Consider the following 19,705-nt stretch of genomic DNA (forward strand, 5'->3'; position numbering starts at 1 on the left):
CCAATAATGCATAAAATGACCAAGATACGGTAAATATTAAACAAATTACATATTGTTATGAACGTGTCTGTTACTACATTATATATAGACTTTCAGTGTGTATACAAAACGTTGATGGAGGGCTTTGAAGGCTACAACGGTGATTCTCATTAGCCCCGCTTTCAAGCGTTTATCGTTAGAATCCTAAAAAAAAAAAGACGCGTCTTCTTGTCTTTCATATCGATTGTAAACGATAGGCAAAATTCCAAAAAAAGTGCAGTTCCTCTTTAAGACATTTTGTAGAATCCTAACAGATGACTATTGAACACATTAGATTGAACTGAATTGTAGTTGTCAATGTAATCTGTTTATTGTTGATATGATTGTATTTAAAGTAAATACAAATCTTTAAATAACTTGTAAAATATTAACAATCTAATTACTAACTAAATTTTTTGTTGGTTGTATCTTTTATGCACACACTCCGGCTCCCTCCCATAAACAAATCTACTTCTGGTCGCCAAGAGTAATATGGGATGCCATCGTTTACAAAGTAAGAATTATTATAAATTTAATATTTTCATACCTAGAATATCAAGACCAACTTTCTAAAAATGTTTAACATTAAAAAAGTAATTTTAGACATTAAATAACACCTACAGAGTCATCTTTACAAGCAGCAAACTTCAAAGCGTGATGAGACAAGGGACGACTGACTGATTGCAGTCAGCCCTACGGCCCCGACAAGCGTGTTACACAAATAATATCAAAAGGCCGAAATGGGGCACACAAACAGAACAAAAGGTCATTTTAAGAAATGTGTATCTTTTATTTTAAAAAAGCTAGACACTACACTACGTATAAAAGACAAGTCACAGAGTTAAGTTCTCACACCTACAGTAGAAAGTTACACGTATGTGTGGACTAATGCAACGCTTAGGAAGTCAGACTGAGATCCATCCACTAAATAAATCTAAAAAATGGTTGTTGTAAATCAGCTGATTTGGGCACACCGTAAACATGACACTTTGTGAATCCAGTTGTTTGGTTCAGAGCCACAGATTAAGCAAGAAAACCCAAACTACTTTGTAGTTGCATCCCGTTTTGTTTGTTCAGAAAAACATGACGGTGCTGGCACAGATGGAGCATTCCTAAATAAAATTGATGACCTTTTTTCTATTATCTTCATTACTAAGCTGCCGCATGGAGAAGATAAAATGTGCAAAATATTTCACGGTCAATACATGAAACAGCGACCCGAGTCGGATAGGATGGAAAAATAAATACCTATGTGCTGATACATGAGTCCCTTTGAGAGGAAGCCTTCATGAAGACCTCCATTGTGGAGGTGTACAAATACAAACAGGATGCAGACATTCTAGGGAAAAAAAACTAAATTAATGCCATTAAAGTGGAACAAGGGGTGATATTTACAAGTTCTTCTTCGCCGTGAGTTTGTGAATGACAGGATAGAAGGAAAGAGCAGGAAATTACGAAAAAAGGTCGTCAGATGGGATGTTTGGGAAGACACAGGAAAATGAGCACCGTGGTTCTTTGGTGGCCAGTGAAGGATGAAGAGCAGAGGAAGAAGAGTACCAGTAAGGCCGAGGTGGGGGAGGAGGTCCATGATGACCAGCAGCTGGCAGCCAGGCAGGCAAAAAAGCACCTTGGCTACATGTTAGCACCGTCTAACAGTCTCGGGTTTAAAAAATCTTGATCATATTTATATATAATATAAGATTTATTCTATACACACCTGTACACAAAAAACAACAAAAAAAATCCCTGCAGTGTGGTTGAGCGTTTTGTAGTTTAGTTTTTGTTTAGGTTCAGTGGCCCCACCCCATTAGGTGGCTGACACGAGCTTTCTCCGTCATGCGGCGTACTCGTCCTGAGCGAGACCTGCCCAGGTTAATGCGGTCTTCCTTGGACCCCTGACCATCATCATCAGACTCATCCTGGTACACGACTGTCCTGCGGCCTCGGTTGCGAGTGTTTACCTGGCGAGAACTTCCTGGGTGTTTTGATGAAACTGCTGCGCTGTCCTCCTCCTCTTCTTCCTCCGCTGGTTCCTCCTCCTCTTCCAGCTCCTCCTCCTCTTCCAGCTCCTCCTCTTCTTCATCTTCCTCTTGCTGATCTGGTTTTACATTTCCCGGTGGTAGTTGCTCCTCTTCTTCATCCTCCTCCTCCTCTTCTTCTTCTTCTTCTTCTTCCTCTTCTTCATTGTCCTCCTCTACGGGCTGCTGCACTCGTGCTTTCTTAGCACCCTTCAAGATGTCTTCTTCTTCTTTATGTTTCCTCTTCCCTGAGGTGGTCAGCCTGCCCTTCAGGGAGATACGCAGCGACAGGCATGGCGCTTTGCTGTAGTCGTGATCTCCGCCTTCCACGTATTTGTCCCCTTCGCCGTCCGAGCTGCTCTCGCTGTCAGTCGATGACGAGGACGACGACGAAGATGAGGACACGGAGGATGACCTCGACGATGAGCTGTTGGACCGGGACTCCTCCCCGTCATCATTAGATTGAGGCGGGTCTGGATGGTGGCACTGCTCGGAAACGATCATCTGTGGCAGCTTGAACTTGAAACCTGTAACAGTTGTTGACAGTTAGCAACATTTAACGCTAATGAACATGAACATCAAACCCTTCAAGAGAGGAGAAACGCACACCAATGCATTTGTATACTCAAACGTCGCGACCATCATTAAGGATAAAGAGGATGCCTTTAAGCATGGTAAAGGATGTTAAGGAAAGGGGTGGTACCTTTCACATTTGAATCTTGGGTACCTGGGAATCGATAACGGTACTAATTTTCGGTACTTAAGTGTGTGTTCATGTGTTAATAAATGCTAATTATTTACCGGTAATAATAAATTCTCATTTTCTAATGTAATGTTTGAAAATAAGCTGATTACGATAACTGTGCTGTCCAGTTGTCATATCTTGTTTTCTTTTTACATTTCTGTGTCTCATTTGCAAGTATTATATAATAGACTTTGCATGCAGTTGCAATTCCAAGACGTCAGATAGGAGTAATGTAACAACTACGGTGGGTTGCCCATCAATGAAGCAGTCTTTGCTATTAAGCTGACTGTGCCAGTCTACTTTTTTGTTGTGCACTACAAAGTGTTTATACTGTAGATATTGTACTTATTACACACCAGCTGTTTGATTGTAACATGCATCTTCGTTGTAGTTTTTTCATTACCAAATTTAAAAGTCTTGAAATCGCCACATAAGATTGCAAATGCTAACCAGTAGCATTTATATAGCGGAACCAATGTAAATTAGCATCAAGCTAGCACATTTTTGGAAAGGTGGAGCCTTATTTTACGTTTGAGTGTTTTCTGTCAGATATACTTGTGCTGGTTTCGCTGCTAAGTGTTCGAGCCGGTGACGAGTATGCAACTGGACGCGACGTCACAGGCAACATAAGGTACTGAAATATGGTAATGTTTGATTTTACATTAATTCATACCTGGTAGTACCGACAACATTTTGGTCAGTACCAAATGCAATACTCATTCCCAGGTAGGGAATTGTTGTCTCTTTTATATTAGTTTCATTTAATTGCTGTATTTAGTGTTTTTAATACTGTATTTTATGTCCATCTGTACAGTGTGAGTGGATTAAGTGTTACATTAGGTATGAGTTCCGACTTGCACTAAAATTCGTCTCACAACACATCGAACAGAACTTTTTCATAACATGAGGATGCTTTATACTACAACATGACACCGTAAATAGACCTATTCCTCATACAAATGACCCCTTAGTGCATGGGTGTCAAACTCTGACCCCCGCTACCACCAAACCCCGCCCCCCCCATTCCCGCCCACCTCAACCGACGCACGGAGAGAGGGGGGAGTTTTGGTGGTAGCGGGTGTGTATATTGCAGCCCGGAAGAGTTCGGGCTGCATGGGATTCTGGGTATTTGTTTTGTTGTGTGTATGTTGTGTTACGGTGCGGATGTGCTCCCGAAATGTGTTTGTCATTCTTGTTTGGTGTGGATTCACAGTGTGGCGTATATTTCTAACAGTGTTAAAGTTATTTATACGGGCACTGTCAGTGTAACCTGTATCGCTGTTGGCCAAGTATGCTTGCATTCACGTGTGTGTGTGTGTGTGTGTGTGTGTGTGCTGAAGTCGCACATTTTTTGTGATCGGGCCGGCACGTTGTTGGAATGGATGAAAAGCAGACGTGACGACAGCTCGTGGAGGACGATAAACGCAGTGACTTTAAAGCATGCCCCCAAGACTGTGGTCTGGGTGGACTACGAGATATAATGACTGATGAACAACTTTGTTCGATAATGAAAGATGCCTCAGCTCAAAGCCTGAGCCCTGACATTAATGAACTAGCATCCAAGAAAAGATGGCAGGTATCTGGCTTGGGCACATCAGATTAGATCAGTGTGTTGCAAACTGAGCAGTTTAAAGTCCTGAATGGTTGGTTTATTCATTGTTATTTTATTTTCTAATTTATTAGCCTGTGGAAAAAGTTAATGTTGATATTTACCTCAGAAGGCTGCAAATAGAAAAGAGGCATTACATTTTTATTTACATTGTATTTGATATGCCATTGATATTTTTTAATTATTATTATTATTATTTGAAACTCGATTTTGCATGTCACTATAAAGTTATACAAGCCTTGCTTGTTCAATATTCAATGCAAAACTTGTTTGGGTCCCTATTAAAAGGTTAATTTGTTCAACCTTGGCCCGCGGCTTTGTTCAGTTTTAAATTTTGGCCCACTCTGTATTTGAGTTTGACACCCCTGCCTTAGTGTTTAAAATGTTATGTCCACAGTGTATGTCGATGTTGACTCAAACGGGCACTTAGCAATAAGAAGAACACAGTAAACCGGAACTTAAATGAGTTGGTGGACATTAGGCATGCTACGATACAGGGAACCCACAGTACGGTACCTCTACTTTTGGTCCACGGTAGGCCTGAGCCAATAAATAAATCAATTAATTGAATGATAAATGAAAATTAACTTGATAACTCTGCCGATATAGATAAATTGCCATGTCTGTGTATGTTTGTTCTTAAAATAAAAGGTGGTCAACTTAAACTGGCTACACTGTAGTACCAGTATGGAGATATATACTGTATATATATATATAGTTTTTTCCCCCTTCAATATTATGCTATTATGATATCATAGTATGTGTTTTATTATGAACGGGTAAAAGGTTTTGTGGGGCTGAGTCAAGGTGAAGCTTCTTGTACCTGATTTTTTGGAGAGCTTTTTGCGATTTTGCTGGTTTCTGTTCTCGTTACTTGTCTCTGAACTGGGAGAAGAAGGCTGGTTGTCGTCGTCTTCTTCTGTTGCTACATTGCTGCTTTCCTGGGCTAAAGCAACAAGACAATGTTATCCCAAGCCACACAAATTGTTTTATATTGGACAGACAGTGATTCAAAGAGGCGGTTTGTTTTAAATATAATACAAATAAATGACTTCATACCCTGATGAGGTTTCCGAGCACGATTCTTTACTGATGTCTGGGATTTTTTGGGCTGCAACACAGTGTCTGACTTGTGCTTCTTTTTGGAGCTGAACATTTGAAAACAGAGGGGAGATGACATTTATATAAATCAGCTGGAGACATGTTTTGCAGTGACGTAAAATGCAGTACCTTGTACTGCTTACACTGCAAAACTATAATTTATGTCAAAAACAGGAATAGGAACATTCAAAGTTAGACCAGTTTCTTATCCTAACATGTACCAACTCTGAAAGATAACGATTTTTTACAGATTTGACGAACTATAAACTGCACCGGTAAAGTAAAATAATTTTTTCATATATTAGCCGCACCTGAGTATAAAGTGCAGATTTATGTGTCGTGAAATTACATATTTCCATATAAATATTTTGTAAATGCTTATTTACATACCATAATTGTTTCAATATGGTGCCTGTAACACGGCAGTAAAATAGCTGATCAAACAAAACAGAAAAGTCATTGATGTCTTTATTCATTCTTCATTAAATGAATAAGATTTTCTCCTTTTTTGATAAGGTTCAAGATGTTTGTCAAGATTCTTCTTCCTTGTAATTTGTGAACATTTTGAGTTTGAACAGTTTCTTAAAGGTGGATAATTTTAGTACATTATTTGATTTATTTGTTTAATCCTTTCCATAATTCAGCCGTTAGTAAAAGAAAAATCGATTGATTAGCCACACCTTTGAATAAGCCACAGAGTTCAAAAATTGGAAAAAAAGTAGAGGCTTTTCATATATGATACCTTATAAACCATGCTATATCCATGTTGACCTGGCTATAAAATAGTATTTTGAATTTAAATAATAGTTGTTTTATATTTGAGGGCCAAAAGATGTATACATGCAAAACAACAGGTGGAGCCAGATGACTTCTCCCCACACAAGTCAGAGCTTTTCTTCCTATTGCTCACACACATTCAAGTACAGTCACAAGTCAATGCAGCAGTCATCAGACAACTGTAAATGGCTAAATAATATGATGTTCTTTTTTCATTGTAATCTAGCAGATATCTAATTTACCGATATTCAGAATGTGTCTTTGATTTTGACTTTAAAAATCTCCATGAAACACAGCTTGTCATTTAGGCCAATACAGTAAGGCAAGGCAAGGCAACTTTATTTGTATAGCGCTTTTCATACACAAGGCAGACTCAAAGTGCTTCACAGACAACAAAGTGAAATGAAAGAAAATAAAAGCAAAATTAAAATGCAGACAATAAAAATAAAAACAGTGCAGACGTTAAAAGTTAAAAGATTAAAAGATTTAGCTGAAAGCTAAGGTGAACATAAAAGTCTTCAGTCTAGTTTTAAAAGTAGTGAGAGTTGGGGAGTGTCTGACATCTTCAGGAAGTTTATTCCAGCTATGTGTTGCATAGTGACTGAATGATGATCTCCCTTGATTTGAGTTTACTCTTGGAACCGCTAACAGATTGGTCTCAGAAGATCTTAGTGATCTAGAGGGCGTATATAGTGGGAGCATATCAGTGATATACTTGGGCCCTAGACCATGTAGTGATTTATATGTGAGCAGGAGGATTTTGAAATCTATTCTCTGATGTACAGGGAGCCAATGTAAGGATTTAAGAATTGGTGTAATGTGCTCACATTTTTTGGTCTTTGTTAGAACTCTAGCAGCAGCGTTCTGAACAAGCTGTAGCTGCCTGACAGTTTTTTTTGGGAAGACCTGCAAGGAGACCATTACAATAGTCTAGCCTACTGGTAATAAAGGCATGTACAAGTTTTTCTAAGTCTTGAGCTGACATGAGCCCTCTAAGTCTTTTTACATTTTTGAGGTGATAGTAGGCCGATTTTGTTACTGATTTGATGTGACTGTCGAAATGTAAATCAGAATCTAAAATAACCCCAAGATTTCTGGCTTTATTTGAGGTTTTCAGGGACAGTGATTGAAGGTGTTGGATGACTTTAAACCTTTCTTTTTTAGCACCAAAAACAATTATCTCAGTTTTATCTTCATTTAGTTGTAGGAAATTTTGGCACATCCAGTGTTTGACTTGCTCAATGCACTGGCACAGAAGGTCTATGGGGCGATAGTCATTTGGTGATAGCGCTACATAGATTTGGGTGTCATCGGCATAGCAATGATGGTCAATGTTATTATTTTGCATGATTTGTCCTAGTGGGAGCATATAGATGTTAAATAAAGTCGGCCCCAAGATTGAACCTTGGGGGACTCCACACGTTACGTTGGTTGGTTCTGATACAAAGTCACCAATGGAAACAAAATAGTTCCTATCTTGTAGATATGACTTGAACCAGCTTAAAACTGTGCCTGAGATCCCCACCCAGTTTTCCAACCTGTCCAAAAGTATTGAGTGGTCGACAGTGTCAAATGCAGCACTGAGGTCCAAAAGCATTAATACTGAAGTTTTGCCAGAGTCTGTGTTTAGACGGATGTCATTTATAACTTTAAGAAGGGCCGTCTCTGTGCTATGAAGAGGTCGAAATCCTGACTGGAAGTTGTTGTGGCAGCCAGTAGAAGCCAAGAAGTGATTTAGTTGTTGGAGGACAACTTTCTCAATTATTTTACTTATGAATGGTAGATTTGAAATTGGTCTGTAGTTGTTGATAACAGAGGCATCTAGGCTCTGCTTTTTTAGAAGAGGTTTAATGACTGCAGTTTTGAAAGCCTTCGGGAAATTGCCCGATTTAATAGAATTATTAACTATTTGCAAGATGTCTGTTGATAGGCAGTCAAAAACATTCTTAAAGAAGTTGGTAGGTAAAACATCAAGGCAGCAGGTGGATGACTTTAGAGCTGTCACCGTTTCCACTAGAGTTTTAGAGTCTATGGCATTAAAGCTTGCCATCAATGCTGTGTTACTTTTGCCTAAATGGGGTGGTGATCCAACTTTTTTACTTGAGATATTGATGGTGCGTCTGATGCCTTCAATTTTATCAGTATAAAAGAATGCAAAGTCATTGCATTTCTGCGTGGAATGGAGTTCGGCTGGTATTTGTGTTGGGGGTTTAGTCAGTCTGTCAACGATTGTGAATAGGGTTTTGGCCTTATTTGTGTTGCTGTTTATGATATTGGAGAAGAATGTTTCTCTAGCACTTTTTAAGACTAAATTGTAGGCCTGGAGGCTCTCTTTATAGATGTCATGGTGAATATGAAGTTTTGTATTCCGCCAGATTCGTTCAGCCTTCCTGCACTCTCTTCTCTGGGCTGTTACAGCAGCAGATTTTCTCCAGGGTGCCTTTTGCTTGCCAGAAATCGTTTTAACTGTAACAGGTGCAATGATATCTATGATATTCACAATTTTGGAATTAAAGTTGCTTACAAGATCATCAGCATGACATGGGTTTAGAGGTGGTAGTGAGGAGATGGCGTTTTTAAAGAGGACATTAGCATGTTCATTTATGTACCGCTTTTTGACATTCTTTGATTCTGTTTGTGTGTCCGGAATTACAGAAATATTAAAGAAAACACAGAAATGATCAGACAATGAAGGATCAATCACAAGAACATCAGAAACATTGAGACCTTTTGTGATAATCAGGTCCAGGGTGTGTCCCTTATAATGTGTAGCCTCTTTCACATGTTGAGACAGTTCAAATGTGTCTAAAATAGTAAAAAGTTCTTTTGCGCCCTTGTCATTTAAATCGTCAATATGAAAATTAAAATCACCAGTTATAACCAGGCAGTCAAAGTCAGTGGAGATGCTAGACAATAGTTCAGTAAAATCATCAAAAAAATTTGCAGAATATTTAGGTGGCCTGTAGATAATTAACAAGAGAATTTTGGGAGAGCATTTCAACACAGCACACAGGTATTCAAATGATGTAAACTCACCGAGTGACATCTGTTTCCCCTGAAACATGTTTTTAAATATAGCAGTAAGAGAAACAACAATAAAATTTGACATGCCAAAACATCATTTTGTTTCATGCGTTTTTGGCATGTCAAATGTTGTTGTTGTTGTTGTAGGAGATTATATTCTTATTTTTATTACAGTGGTACTTTAAGAGTGCCCCAAATTTGAAAGTGCTTCTAGATAAGAGCTGCCTTTTGGCTAATTGTTATGCTTTGAGTTGCAAGCAAAAACTTTAGTTATAAGCATCCCCACCATCAGTTGGCCTAGTAAATGCCAAACTGAACCCCGTAAAATTCGCCCAAAACATTAGCTTATAACTCGTGACAGACATCACTTTGTTTTCCAACCACGGAAAGGAAGAAAGTGAGTGTGAAAGACAGTGCTGAACAGAAGAAGTGAATGACATTGGTTGAATTTAGGAATTTATCAAAAACCGGATTGCGCGTGTAGTCAACTTGGTGGGGCAGTTGGGGCATATTGCTGCTTGTATGCACCATGCTGAGGCAGAATGAGTCTAATATCTAATAATATCTTATAGGCGGACAATTATTTGTGAAAATATGCAAAAGCTGCTGTAGGTGTGTTTGATGGAGAAGCTGCGGTAAGGAGATACAGTAGAAATCCATTCTCTCAGGTAAATACCAGAGATGCTTTAAAATGTAATATCGGAAATTATCGGTATCGTTTTTTTTAAATTATCGGTATTGTTTTAATTTTTTTAATTAAATCAACATAAAAAACACAAGATACACTTACAAATAGTGCACCAACCCAAAAAACCTCTCTGCCCCATTTACACTCATTCACACAAAAGGGTTGTTTCTTTCTGTTATTAATATTCTGGTTCCTACATTATATATCAATATATATCAATACAGTCTGCAAGGGATACAGTCCGTAAGCACACATGATTGTGCGTGCTGCTGGTCCACTAATAGTACTAACCTTTAACAGTTAATTTTACTCATTTTCATTAATTACTAGTTTCTATGTAACTGTTTTTATATTGTTTTACTTTCTTTTTTATTCAATAATTTTTTTTTAATTTATTTATCTTATTTTATTAATTTTTTAAAAAAGGACCTTATCTTCACCATACTTGGTTGTCCAAATTAGGCATAATAATGTGTTAATTCCACGACTGTATATATCGGTATCGGTTGATATCGGTATCGGTAATTAAGAGTTGGACAATATCGGAATATCGGATATCGGCAAAAAGCCATTATCGGACATCCCTAGTAAATACTGTACATTATTATTACATTATTTCATAAAATTACCATAGTTGTTAGTACGTTATATTGTTTTTATACATATTTGTATTCCAAAAGTAAGTTTTTCTTCCTAAAATGCATTCTACATGTCTGAACTATGCTGTTTGAGGGGCAATGCACCAACTAAATTGATTTCAATTTATTTTAATGGGAGTGTTTATTTGAGCACTGTCGCAGAACCAATAAAGCTTGTAAGTTAATGTACCACTGTAAAGGATTACTTGGCTTAATTTAGGTAATACAATAAGTCCCAATGTTTTAAATATATTTTCATAGTATAATAAAATAGCCACCACCCCCCTAGACCCCAAAAGGAACAAGCGGTAGAAAATGGATGGATGGATGGAATAAAATAGCCAATTCTCACGCAAATGATCTACAATTTTAACAAGGTGTAAACATTTCTGGGTTCAGGGTGAAAAATTACATTCACACACAATAAAAAAGCATTTTTGTGCAAAATAAACATTTGTGATGCTTTGTAAAAATCGATTGGAATTACACTATAATTACAGAATTATTAACTTAATTAATAAATTAATTAATTATAAATTAATTAATTTATATATTTTACCATGTTTTTGGAATTTTGATAAATAAATATTTTGCTTTTCAACATGACTGAAACAATTTGATTATTTAATTTAATTTGTCTCATGTAGTTTATTTCACCTTGTATATCTCAGATTTAATACATACAGTAATGATAAGCAAACTGTTTTTGCAGTGTAGTTTGATTCGTTTTACAATTTGGTGCTGAGCAAACATTTGCGTATTGTTGTGTTGTTTATAATATGTTGCACAATGTCAGCAGCAGTGGAGTAAAGAGCAAAGTATTGTGGGGTCTGAGTTTATACCTCATAGTTGACGAGCTGCGTCCATTGTGCAAACTATTCCTGTAACTCTCTCTTTGACGAGTTCGTCGTTCGTTTTGAATAGCAGACTTGTAGTCAGAAATGATGGAGATTATGTTCTTTTCAAAGAACGCCGACAAGCTGAGGGTCATGGTGTAGATCTAAACAGAAAGACAACAAAACATTCAGAAAATACTTCATTCAGACATCTTAAAAACAAGTTTTTCGTCTTTACCTGGGATTTCTTGTTAGGTGTATATGCTTTGGAGTTGCTAAAAATAAGGCGGACATCTTTGGCAAACTCAATCGGGTTCTCATAATTCCCAGCGACTAGTGTCTCAGACACAGTACCCAGATCCATGGGTGTGTCAATGATGTCTCGATAGTCCTGAACAAAGGAGATCATTTAAGTTGAATTTGTTATCATTGTGTGAAACTACAAGATGTTCCTGCTGATTGATTTACCAGGTACTCCAAGAGATCCACTGGCTGTCTAAACGGCTGAGAATCAGGGGAGGAGATCATCTTACGCAGCAGCTTTCGACATTGACCCTGCCATAGTCTTGCATCTAAAACCACGCCACGCTTTTTAGGGTTGCTTTCCTGAAATTGAGGAAAGGACATCTTTGTCACTGGAAATAATTCCCCAAATACTGATGTTTTTTTTTAAAGTTTCCTGGCGACTTGAGGATAAAGATGAATCGTTTTGTCTCACCCGATGTCCTGTGGATGTCCCTGGAGTGTCAGAATCCACATCCAACTCGACCTCCTGCGGAGGAACATATAAAAGCATTATACAAAAATAATGTTTTTACTCTTGTCTAATGATGGGTATTGTTTACATTTAAACTGATAACAGTGCCAAATCAGTACTTTTCAAACAAAAATTTAAAATAGACACATTTATATGGAATTGTGCAACATGCAAGTTAACCAGAATAGTCATTTGAATATTTCAATCATATAAATACAGTGAAACCTCGATTGAACCTTATTGTAAAAACTTCTCTATTTACAAACCACAGCCCAAACAAAAATATGCTTTGATGTACAAACCTCGTTTCTGCATACAAACGTTTCATGTCTTGCAGTGCGGCCATTTTGTGCCCAGCAGCATGTTCATTATGGGCGGCTTTATCAATCTCCGGTGCTTATTGTTTGTCAGCTTAGAGTTGAAGGTGTTACCTACTGTGCGCAGTGCTACTTTGTGTGCTTTTAAATTATTTTTTTTAGCCTTTTAAAAGCATTATTTTAGTTTTGCTAGCTTAATATGAGTCCAAAAAAAGCAATGTGTGGTTTGAAACATTCATTTTATTATTATTTTACCTCCCTTGTCACCCTGCATTCCGCTGCACGCCAAGAATATTTTTTCTTCCTAATCAGTGTAGCCAGTTACTGAGTTTTATGATATCAAACTAAGTGCATCACAGGGCTAAATACACTGCGTGGGATGGTAAAATATGGACTTTAGTTGAGGTTGGAACCCATTATTCATGTTTACATTGTTTGTTATGGGGAAGTTTTCTTCAATATACAAATATTTTTATGTACAACCAATTAATTTTGTAAATTGAAGCTTCACTGTAAAATTATAACTAGGTATCAATTCAATAATATGAAAAAAACAAAAAACAACTAAGTGTCATAATTAGAGCAGTAGGGGCCGTGACCATGACTGATGCATATAGCGGAAGCAGCAAAATGAAAGTGAAAGCGGCTGTTGTCGTGTTCAGGTCGGCACTAAATAAAAGAGCGTCCGACTTTATGTGCCTGTGTCATTTCTTACGAGACGATATTTACACAATATCAGGTGGCCGAGTCTACATTCATTTAGCACCGAAATGAGGCAACGATAGCTACTTTTTTCTTGGTGTGGGTACAACCGATTATGTTGGTACCAGTGCCATTATGGAACCAAGTTTTGGTACTCATCCTTATCCCAGTCCAAATGTCTCACCTCATCTTCTCCACTGCTGACCTCACACTTGAGTTTATGATAAAGATTCAAGATGTCTGTGCAGCTCTGGTCTCTGGAACCAAAGAGGAGTGTTACCGTTACCACAATGTCGTATTGCTTAAGCAGTCCAAGCTAGAACCTTCATTAAAACACACGAACACTTCAGTACAGCAGCCAAAACTGGAGATTCCGAGTTGCTGATGGGCTAAAGAAGATATGTAAACTTGTTACCCGATGTAGTGGAGGAGAACATCGGTCACCACTTTGGCTGCTGCTACAATTGGGCTCTGGGGTTCGTTGAATGTGCGGGCGTTGTGTTCAATGTAGCGCACTTCCCACATCAGAGCGGAGATGCGTCTTGAACAGAGAAGAGTAACAGCCTGTCTGTATTGGTGGATTCAGAGTGTGTCTAAGATTTCTGCTGAACTTGCGGGAAACGCTCTACCTGTAGAAACGGTTCTCCAGGCGTTTGTGGATTGTGCTGATGTCAGTGGGGTAAGCCACCACAGTGCAGTACAGAGAATACTGTTGTAGATTTACAGGTAAAGCAAATGCCTTTGCTATATCTGTGGAACAAACAAAACAGATCAAACATGTAAGTAAGTAAGTTTCCTGCATATAATAAATCATCTATTCTATTCTATCCTTTAAACCCTTTATGGGTCTCACCCAGTGTAAGCAGTTGATCGATGCCATGGATGATTCTCTCACATTCTTCATCGCGTATGTGAGCTCCCCACTCTCCTTCTTGAGGCTCATAGAGCAGAGCTTTGAGCTCCTCCTCTGCCACCTCCACACCATCACCCACCTGGTCAGGTAATGCAGCTGGAAGCATTAAGGAAATGTCAAAGACAGTAGCTGAATGATGTGGTGTGAATGTGTTTGCCTACACTGTATACAAAGAATAGATAACACTGACATAACAAAAAAATCTTGTACAAGACATCTGCTCTACATTTTATTCCATTTTTCTTATGTTGATTTTATCAGGACTGGCAAATCTGTGCACGCTATGTAGCTGATCATTCTTTCCTATATGCCTCTTTTGTATTCCCGTCTCTGGTGCGTCCTCTATGACGAATGAAATGACTGAATGAACATTTAACATAATATTATTTACTTTTATTGAAAATTCAATAGTGTTTCCCATCTTTTTTTATCAAAGAATTGGTCATTTATTTGGCCCCACGTTGGCCTATTTTGCAGCCACACTCAATACTAAAAGCACAGAGACTGAGTCACCAACTCATGGGATTCTTTGGTTCGGCACTGTTTCATTCTGCTGGATAATACACGGGCAAACAGACTAGTTTGTTGTACAATACCGATACGGTGTATGAGAACTAGGGCAAATGTTTTGGTGAACATTTTCCTCCAAGATTAAATCCTCAAAAATTGAGTCGTCCAAAAACCAAGGAACAACTGTATGGCGTAATTGAGAGGTATTTATCTGGAAGCAATATAATAAAAATACTTGGACACTCGCATACTGACTTAAAACGTTTTTTTGACTTTTGTCTGGCACTGTTTGTCCAACTGCTTTATTACCACTGACCTTCCTCAGGAATAGGTTCAATGTCCCAAGGACTCATTTTCTCCTGTTCACCATTATCCCACCTAAAAAGACAAAGTCAATTCCACGACAAAGACAACAGATTTAATAGAAATGTATCAAGACTTGATTAGCTAACAACAATATTAGCATCAATTTATAATAGTTGAGATTGCGGAAAACCAAGTAATCTGCAATTACTTGACTGCAAAGCACTGAAAAAGGCTGTCTGGATAATCCAGCTGTAAAGGTTCTTGGTCTTCCACCGAACCAAACCACCAGGCGTCATCAATGATGCTGCGGAATCGCATACCTTTATAAAAAAAAAAGAGAGGAAAAAAGGATAGCACCCTCTCAAAGTACAGTAAATAGCCGAAAAACTGCAGACTTTCTTACCTGGTTGCCAGTTGTGCTCTTTAGCCTCATTGTAGAACTGCTGCAATACCATGAAATCTATGACATCAGGCATGTCATGATACCTTTAATGGAGGCGGAAGAGGTGTGTGAGCAAATAGATTTGAGCTACTGTGATTTATTTATGACTGTATATTTACGCTCACTTTAAGGAGAAAGAGTCATTCGTCATTTTCCCTGAGACTGGGTCCAAAAATGCCAGTTTTAGACAGCAGAGAGTGGGAGGTCCCACTTCATATTTAAGTCCGACCACCTTCACCGATTCCTGGTCCTGCAATAATTAGGAGAAAGGGGATTCATTTCGATTCATCTTGATTAAATATAATTACTTTTTAATTTATATCTCATTTTGCATGCACATAGACACTCAAGAAAGAAGGAAATATACTGTATATGTGTGTTAATTCAACACCTCTCACATCATTTTAATGTACGCAAATAAGTTGAGTTTTAATTCTAAATGATGTCTTTGCATGCTTTAACAATCTGCGATAATTTAAAAGAATGCAGAATAAATAGTTGGCACCTCCTAAAAAGTAAAAATACACCATATTGGCTTATAAAATGAAGAGTCTCACCCTGAGGTTGAGTTTGTTCCATGGTTGCTTCTGAGGGTTGATACTGTAAGCTTTGGCCCTACGGACCGCTCGAACGTAGGCCTGATGGCCCTGCTTGAAGTAGATAAGCTGAAAAAAGACAAGAGCTCACACCATTAATGCTAATAACACCCAACGCAAACTGAGGATGATGTCACAATATTTATTGGTATCTTTAAGGTCACTGTGTTCATTTTCTACCTCATCTCCCATTTGCGGGACAAACGGAGAGCGGTGTGGGATGGTCTCCATTACCCATAAAGGTGGAAGCCACGCCTCAGCATCAAGTCCACCCAGAGAGGTTGTGGGTTTCTGAGAATAAAATCAGTGTTTAATTATATACAGTATGTCATCTCTTAGTGCACATTTGTTTACATCGAGGCAAAAGATTCTCCAACTTACTTGTTTGGTCTCCTTGGGCTTTTTCTTCTTCTCCACGCTTTCCTTCTTTCTTGTCTCCTTTTCCTTGTCATCACCTTCCTCCTCTTCAGAACTGCTGTAACTTGAGGGCTGGACAAGCCTCCTGCTTGATCGCTTCGGGGGCTGCAGGTTGATCCCTGCATCGGCGGTCCAATCTGAATACTCGCTGGAGGAGTCACTACGAATGGAAAGACAGCCATTTGTCATGTCTCAAATAAGAACTGCATTTGCAGCACTCCAGAAAAAGACGACCCTCACCTGGAGCTACTTTCACTCTGCCACTGAGCTTCACTCTCAGAGGACGCATCGCTGGCATCTGCTTGCTCTACTGCCTGATAACACAGACAGAAATTATACATATATGACTAGGGATGATGTTTGATAAGGAATTATCGAGTTCGAGCCTATTATCGAATCCTCTTATCGAACCGATTCCTTATCGATTCTCTTATCGAGTCCAGATAGGTTGTTGTATATGGAAAAAAACACACAATATTTGGTTTAACAAAAGCTCACTTTTATTATATAATAAAAAAATAAAATCTATTAAATAAATAAATATTGACTGTTACCCACCTAAAAAAATAAAATAAAATAAATAAATGATAAATGGGTTATACTTGTATAGCGCTTTTCTACCTTCAAGGTACTCAAAGCGCTTTGACAGTATTTCCACATTTACCCATTCACACACACATTCACACACTGATGGCGGGAGCTGCCATGCAAGGCGCTAACCAGCAGCCATCAGAGGCAAAGGGTGAAGTGTCTTGCCCATGGACACAACGGACGTGACTAGGAAGGTAGAAGGTGGGAATTGAACCCCAGTAACACTCCGATTGCTGGTACAGCCACTCTACCAACTTCGCCACGCCATCCCTAAATAAATATTGACTGTTGTTACCCAAAGTATATTAAGTGGGATTTTTCAGAGAAACAAATATATACAGTAACACAAAAACAACCTGTCTCTGTGATCACTGTAGGTGTATAAATAATAATGTAGTGTTAAATAAAATCAGTCCCTTGGGCACAAAACTGAAAATAATACAGCTCTCCAAAAAGTGCACTTCTGCTGCTATTTGACATAACTGTTTGTTATGATGCTTTGACATTTTTGCACTTTATTTCTTTATTGAAAGAACATTCTATGAAGAGAAAAGTTCTTTGCAAATGTGGTTACAATGCTAATAAATGAAAATTTAAAGCTAAAAAAAGAAATACACTTTATTGAGTTAACATTATTTCTTTATGGGGGAAAAATGTTATGAGCTAGAGAATATAACAACTACACTACCCAGCATGCAACGGGAGTTACGAGCATGCGCGGTAGCCCCGAAAAGTGTTGCATGTTGCCACGCTGTGAAAGTAAACGTCAAGAACTCAGCCAACACGCCTCGTCTGCATTATTTATAATTAGACAGACAACACATCTACAGTGTGATTTTGTTTTGTTTACAAGGAAAGAAAAACAAAAGTTAAAAAAGGGAGATATGTTGTATATATAATTGTATGTGCTGCGGTTGTTTTAAGAACGTTGCGACAGCTGCCGTAAAGGAGGTGCGTTGCTATGTTTCCGGTTGGTCGTAAAAGTGTTCGTCATGTGTTTTACCCTGCTAAAATCTCTCAGTAAAGTTATTCGATGGATGATAGCTTTTGTTTTGAACTTTATTACACCTTGGAGCGCTTTTTCCCGTCCATTGTTTTCCTGCTTTCGCTATCTGTGCCTAATGACTGAGCTACGTGACGTCATTTATTGTGATGTCCCACGGAGCATTTCTGGTCGGGACGGGATTCGAATAAAGAATCAAGTCTTTTCCTTTACTATAGTGGTCTCGATAACGGGTACCGGTTCTCAAAAAGGGATTCGAGTCCGAGGACTCGGTTCTTTTCTTATCAAACAACCGGGAAAACCGGTTTCGAGAATCATCCCTATGTATGACGGATGAAAGGATTACAGTAGACTGCCTTGTAGTCATCCATCCATTTTCTATACTGCTTGTTGTCATTGGGGTCACGGGTAACAACACCTAATATGACATAACATTTCAAGAAAAATATGATTTAAAACAGGGGTCGCCAAACCGTCGATCGCGATCTACCAGTCAATCTTTGGGACCTTACCGGTCGATCGCAAAAGTATTAGGAAAAAAAAGTATTTATATGACATCAGTTCGTGAAAACTCCACCCGGGCAGTGACCAGCAGACCTGCAATCAGGCAAGCATTTTAACACCTGAACAAGCACACACGCCTCTGCCTCTCACTCTTCAGCATCTCATCCCGCGTCTTTCGACACCACGGCCACACCCCTCTTAGAGTATGGCGGCCCACTATACCCGCTTGTCTCATAAACGCGCATTTCATGATGTGCTCAAAAATCATCGAACTGCAACATCGCATTAAGGCTGATTGTCGCAATGAATTTGACATTTTCTAGTTTCAAACATTAAACAACTCTTCCCTCAACCACGACCATCATCGCTCGCCTGCGATGGGAAGCTAACAAGCCAAATACTAGAGTCTGAGAACAATGCTCCAAAGTACAGACTTTGTTTTGATTTATTTTGCATACGAAACTAAACATTGACTTTTTAATCAAAGTGGAAAAACTCGCCAGGTGAACAGCTGATTTTTTTACTTACGGTGCTGACTTAAAACAATCATGTGACTCGCATCCCATATGTGTTCATATGATGAACAAACATAGTGCAGTACTAAGACTATAGTGGCCATATACAAATAGCTTCTACAGCATGGGTGCCCAAAATGCGGCACAGTGGCCATCTGAGGCCCGTGACTTGTCCCTAGGCACATTACAAAAAAAAAAAAAAACACCAGCAAAAATTCGAAAAACACAATGAAAAATAAAATGTTGAAATCCGCCAATAATAACAAAAAAAAACAAACAAACAAAAAAATATATACATGTACCCGGTATATATTATTAGGGCTGTTTTTTTTCTCATAAAGAAATACAATCATGTGTGCTTACGGACTGTATCCCTGCAGACTGTATTGATCTATATTGATATATAATGTATATATTGTGTTTTTTATGTTGATTTAATTTTAAAAAAATAAATGAATTAAAAAAAATTTTATTTAAAAAATTTTTTTTTTTTAATTTCTTGCGCGGCCCGGTGGTTGGGGACCACTGGTGTAAGGTATATGCACGGGGTTGTCTGGAACGGAGGCAGCGTGTCCGTACTTTAGTATATTGGAGATATATAGCAATCTTCACAATTTAAGATAACACTGGCAGCTTTTAATGAGAAAAAGGCATATACATTGTTTTAAATGTATATTC

General features: G+C 38.3%; 1 protein-coding gene across 1 annotated transcript in view; it reads right to left on the bottom strand.

The window, feature by feature from the left end:
- Positions 1-785: 785 nt before the first annotated feature.
- The window catches only part of brwd3 (bromodomain and WD repeat domain containing 3), a 45,672-nt gene continuing 26,752 nt past the window's right edge, over positions 786-19,705 (bottom strand). The window contains exons 22-40 of the mRNA XM_062048001.1: positions 16,655-16,728; positions 16,379-16,574; positions 16,178-16,288; positions 15,959-16,066; positions 15,527-15,651; positions 15,363-15,445; positions 15,168-15,279; positions 14,970-15,031; positions 14,084-14,239; positions 13,860-13,980; positions 13,646-13,771; positions 13,415-13,487; positions 12,173-12,226; positions 11,923-12,060; positions 11,693-11,845; positions 11,461-11,618; positions 5,450-5,538; positions 5,214-5,336; positions 786-2,563 (exon numbers count right to left, since the gene is read on the bottom strand). Coding sequence (XP_061903985.1) covers positions 1,809-2,563; positions 5,214-5,336; positions 5,450-5,538; positions 11,461-11,618; positions 11,693-11,845; positions 11,923-12,060; positions 12,173-12,226; positions 13,415-13,487; positions 13,646-13,771; positions 13,860-13,980; positions 14,084-14,239; positions 14,970-15,031; positions 15,168-15,279; positions 15,363-15,445; positions 15,527-15,651; positions 15,959-16,066; positions 16,178-16,288; positions 16,379-16,574; positions 16,655-16,728 — 2,817 coding nt within the window. The 3' untranslated portion in view covers positions 786-1,808. The remainder of the gene's footprint in view (positions 2,564-5,213; positions 5,337-5,449; positions 5,539-11,460; positions 11,619-11,692; positions 11,846-11,922; positions 12,061-12,172; positions 12,227-13,414; positions 13,488-13,645; positions 13,772-13,859; positions 13,981-14,083; positions 14,240-14,969; positions 15,032-15,167; positions 15,280-15,362; positions 15,446-15,526; positions 15,652-15,958; positions 16,067-16,177; positions 16,289-16,378; positions 16,575-16,654; positions 16,729-19,705) is intronic.

The sequence above is a fragment of the Entelurus aequoreus genome, linkage group LG05 (genome assembly GCF_033978785.1).
Source record: "Entelurus aequoreus isolate RoL-2023_Sb linkage group LG05, RoL_Eaeq_v1.1, whole genome shotgun sequence".
Taxonomy (NCBI): domain Eukaryota; kingdom Metazoa; phylum Chordata; class Actinopteri; order Syngnathiformes; family Syngnathidae; genus Entelurus; species Entelurus aequoreus.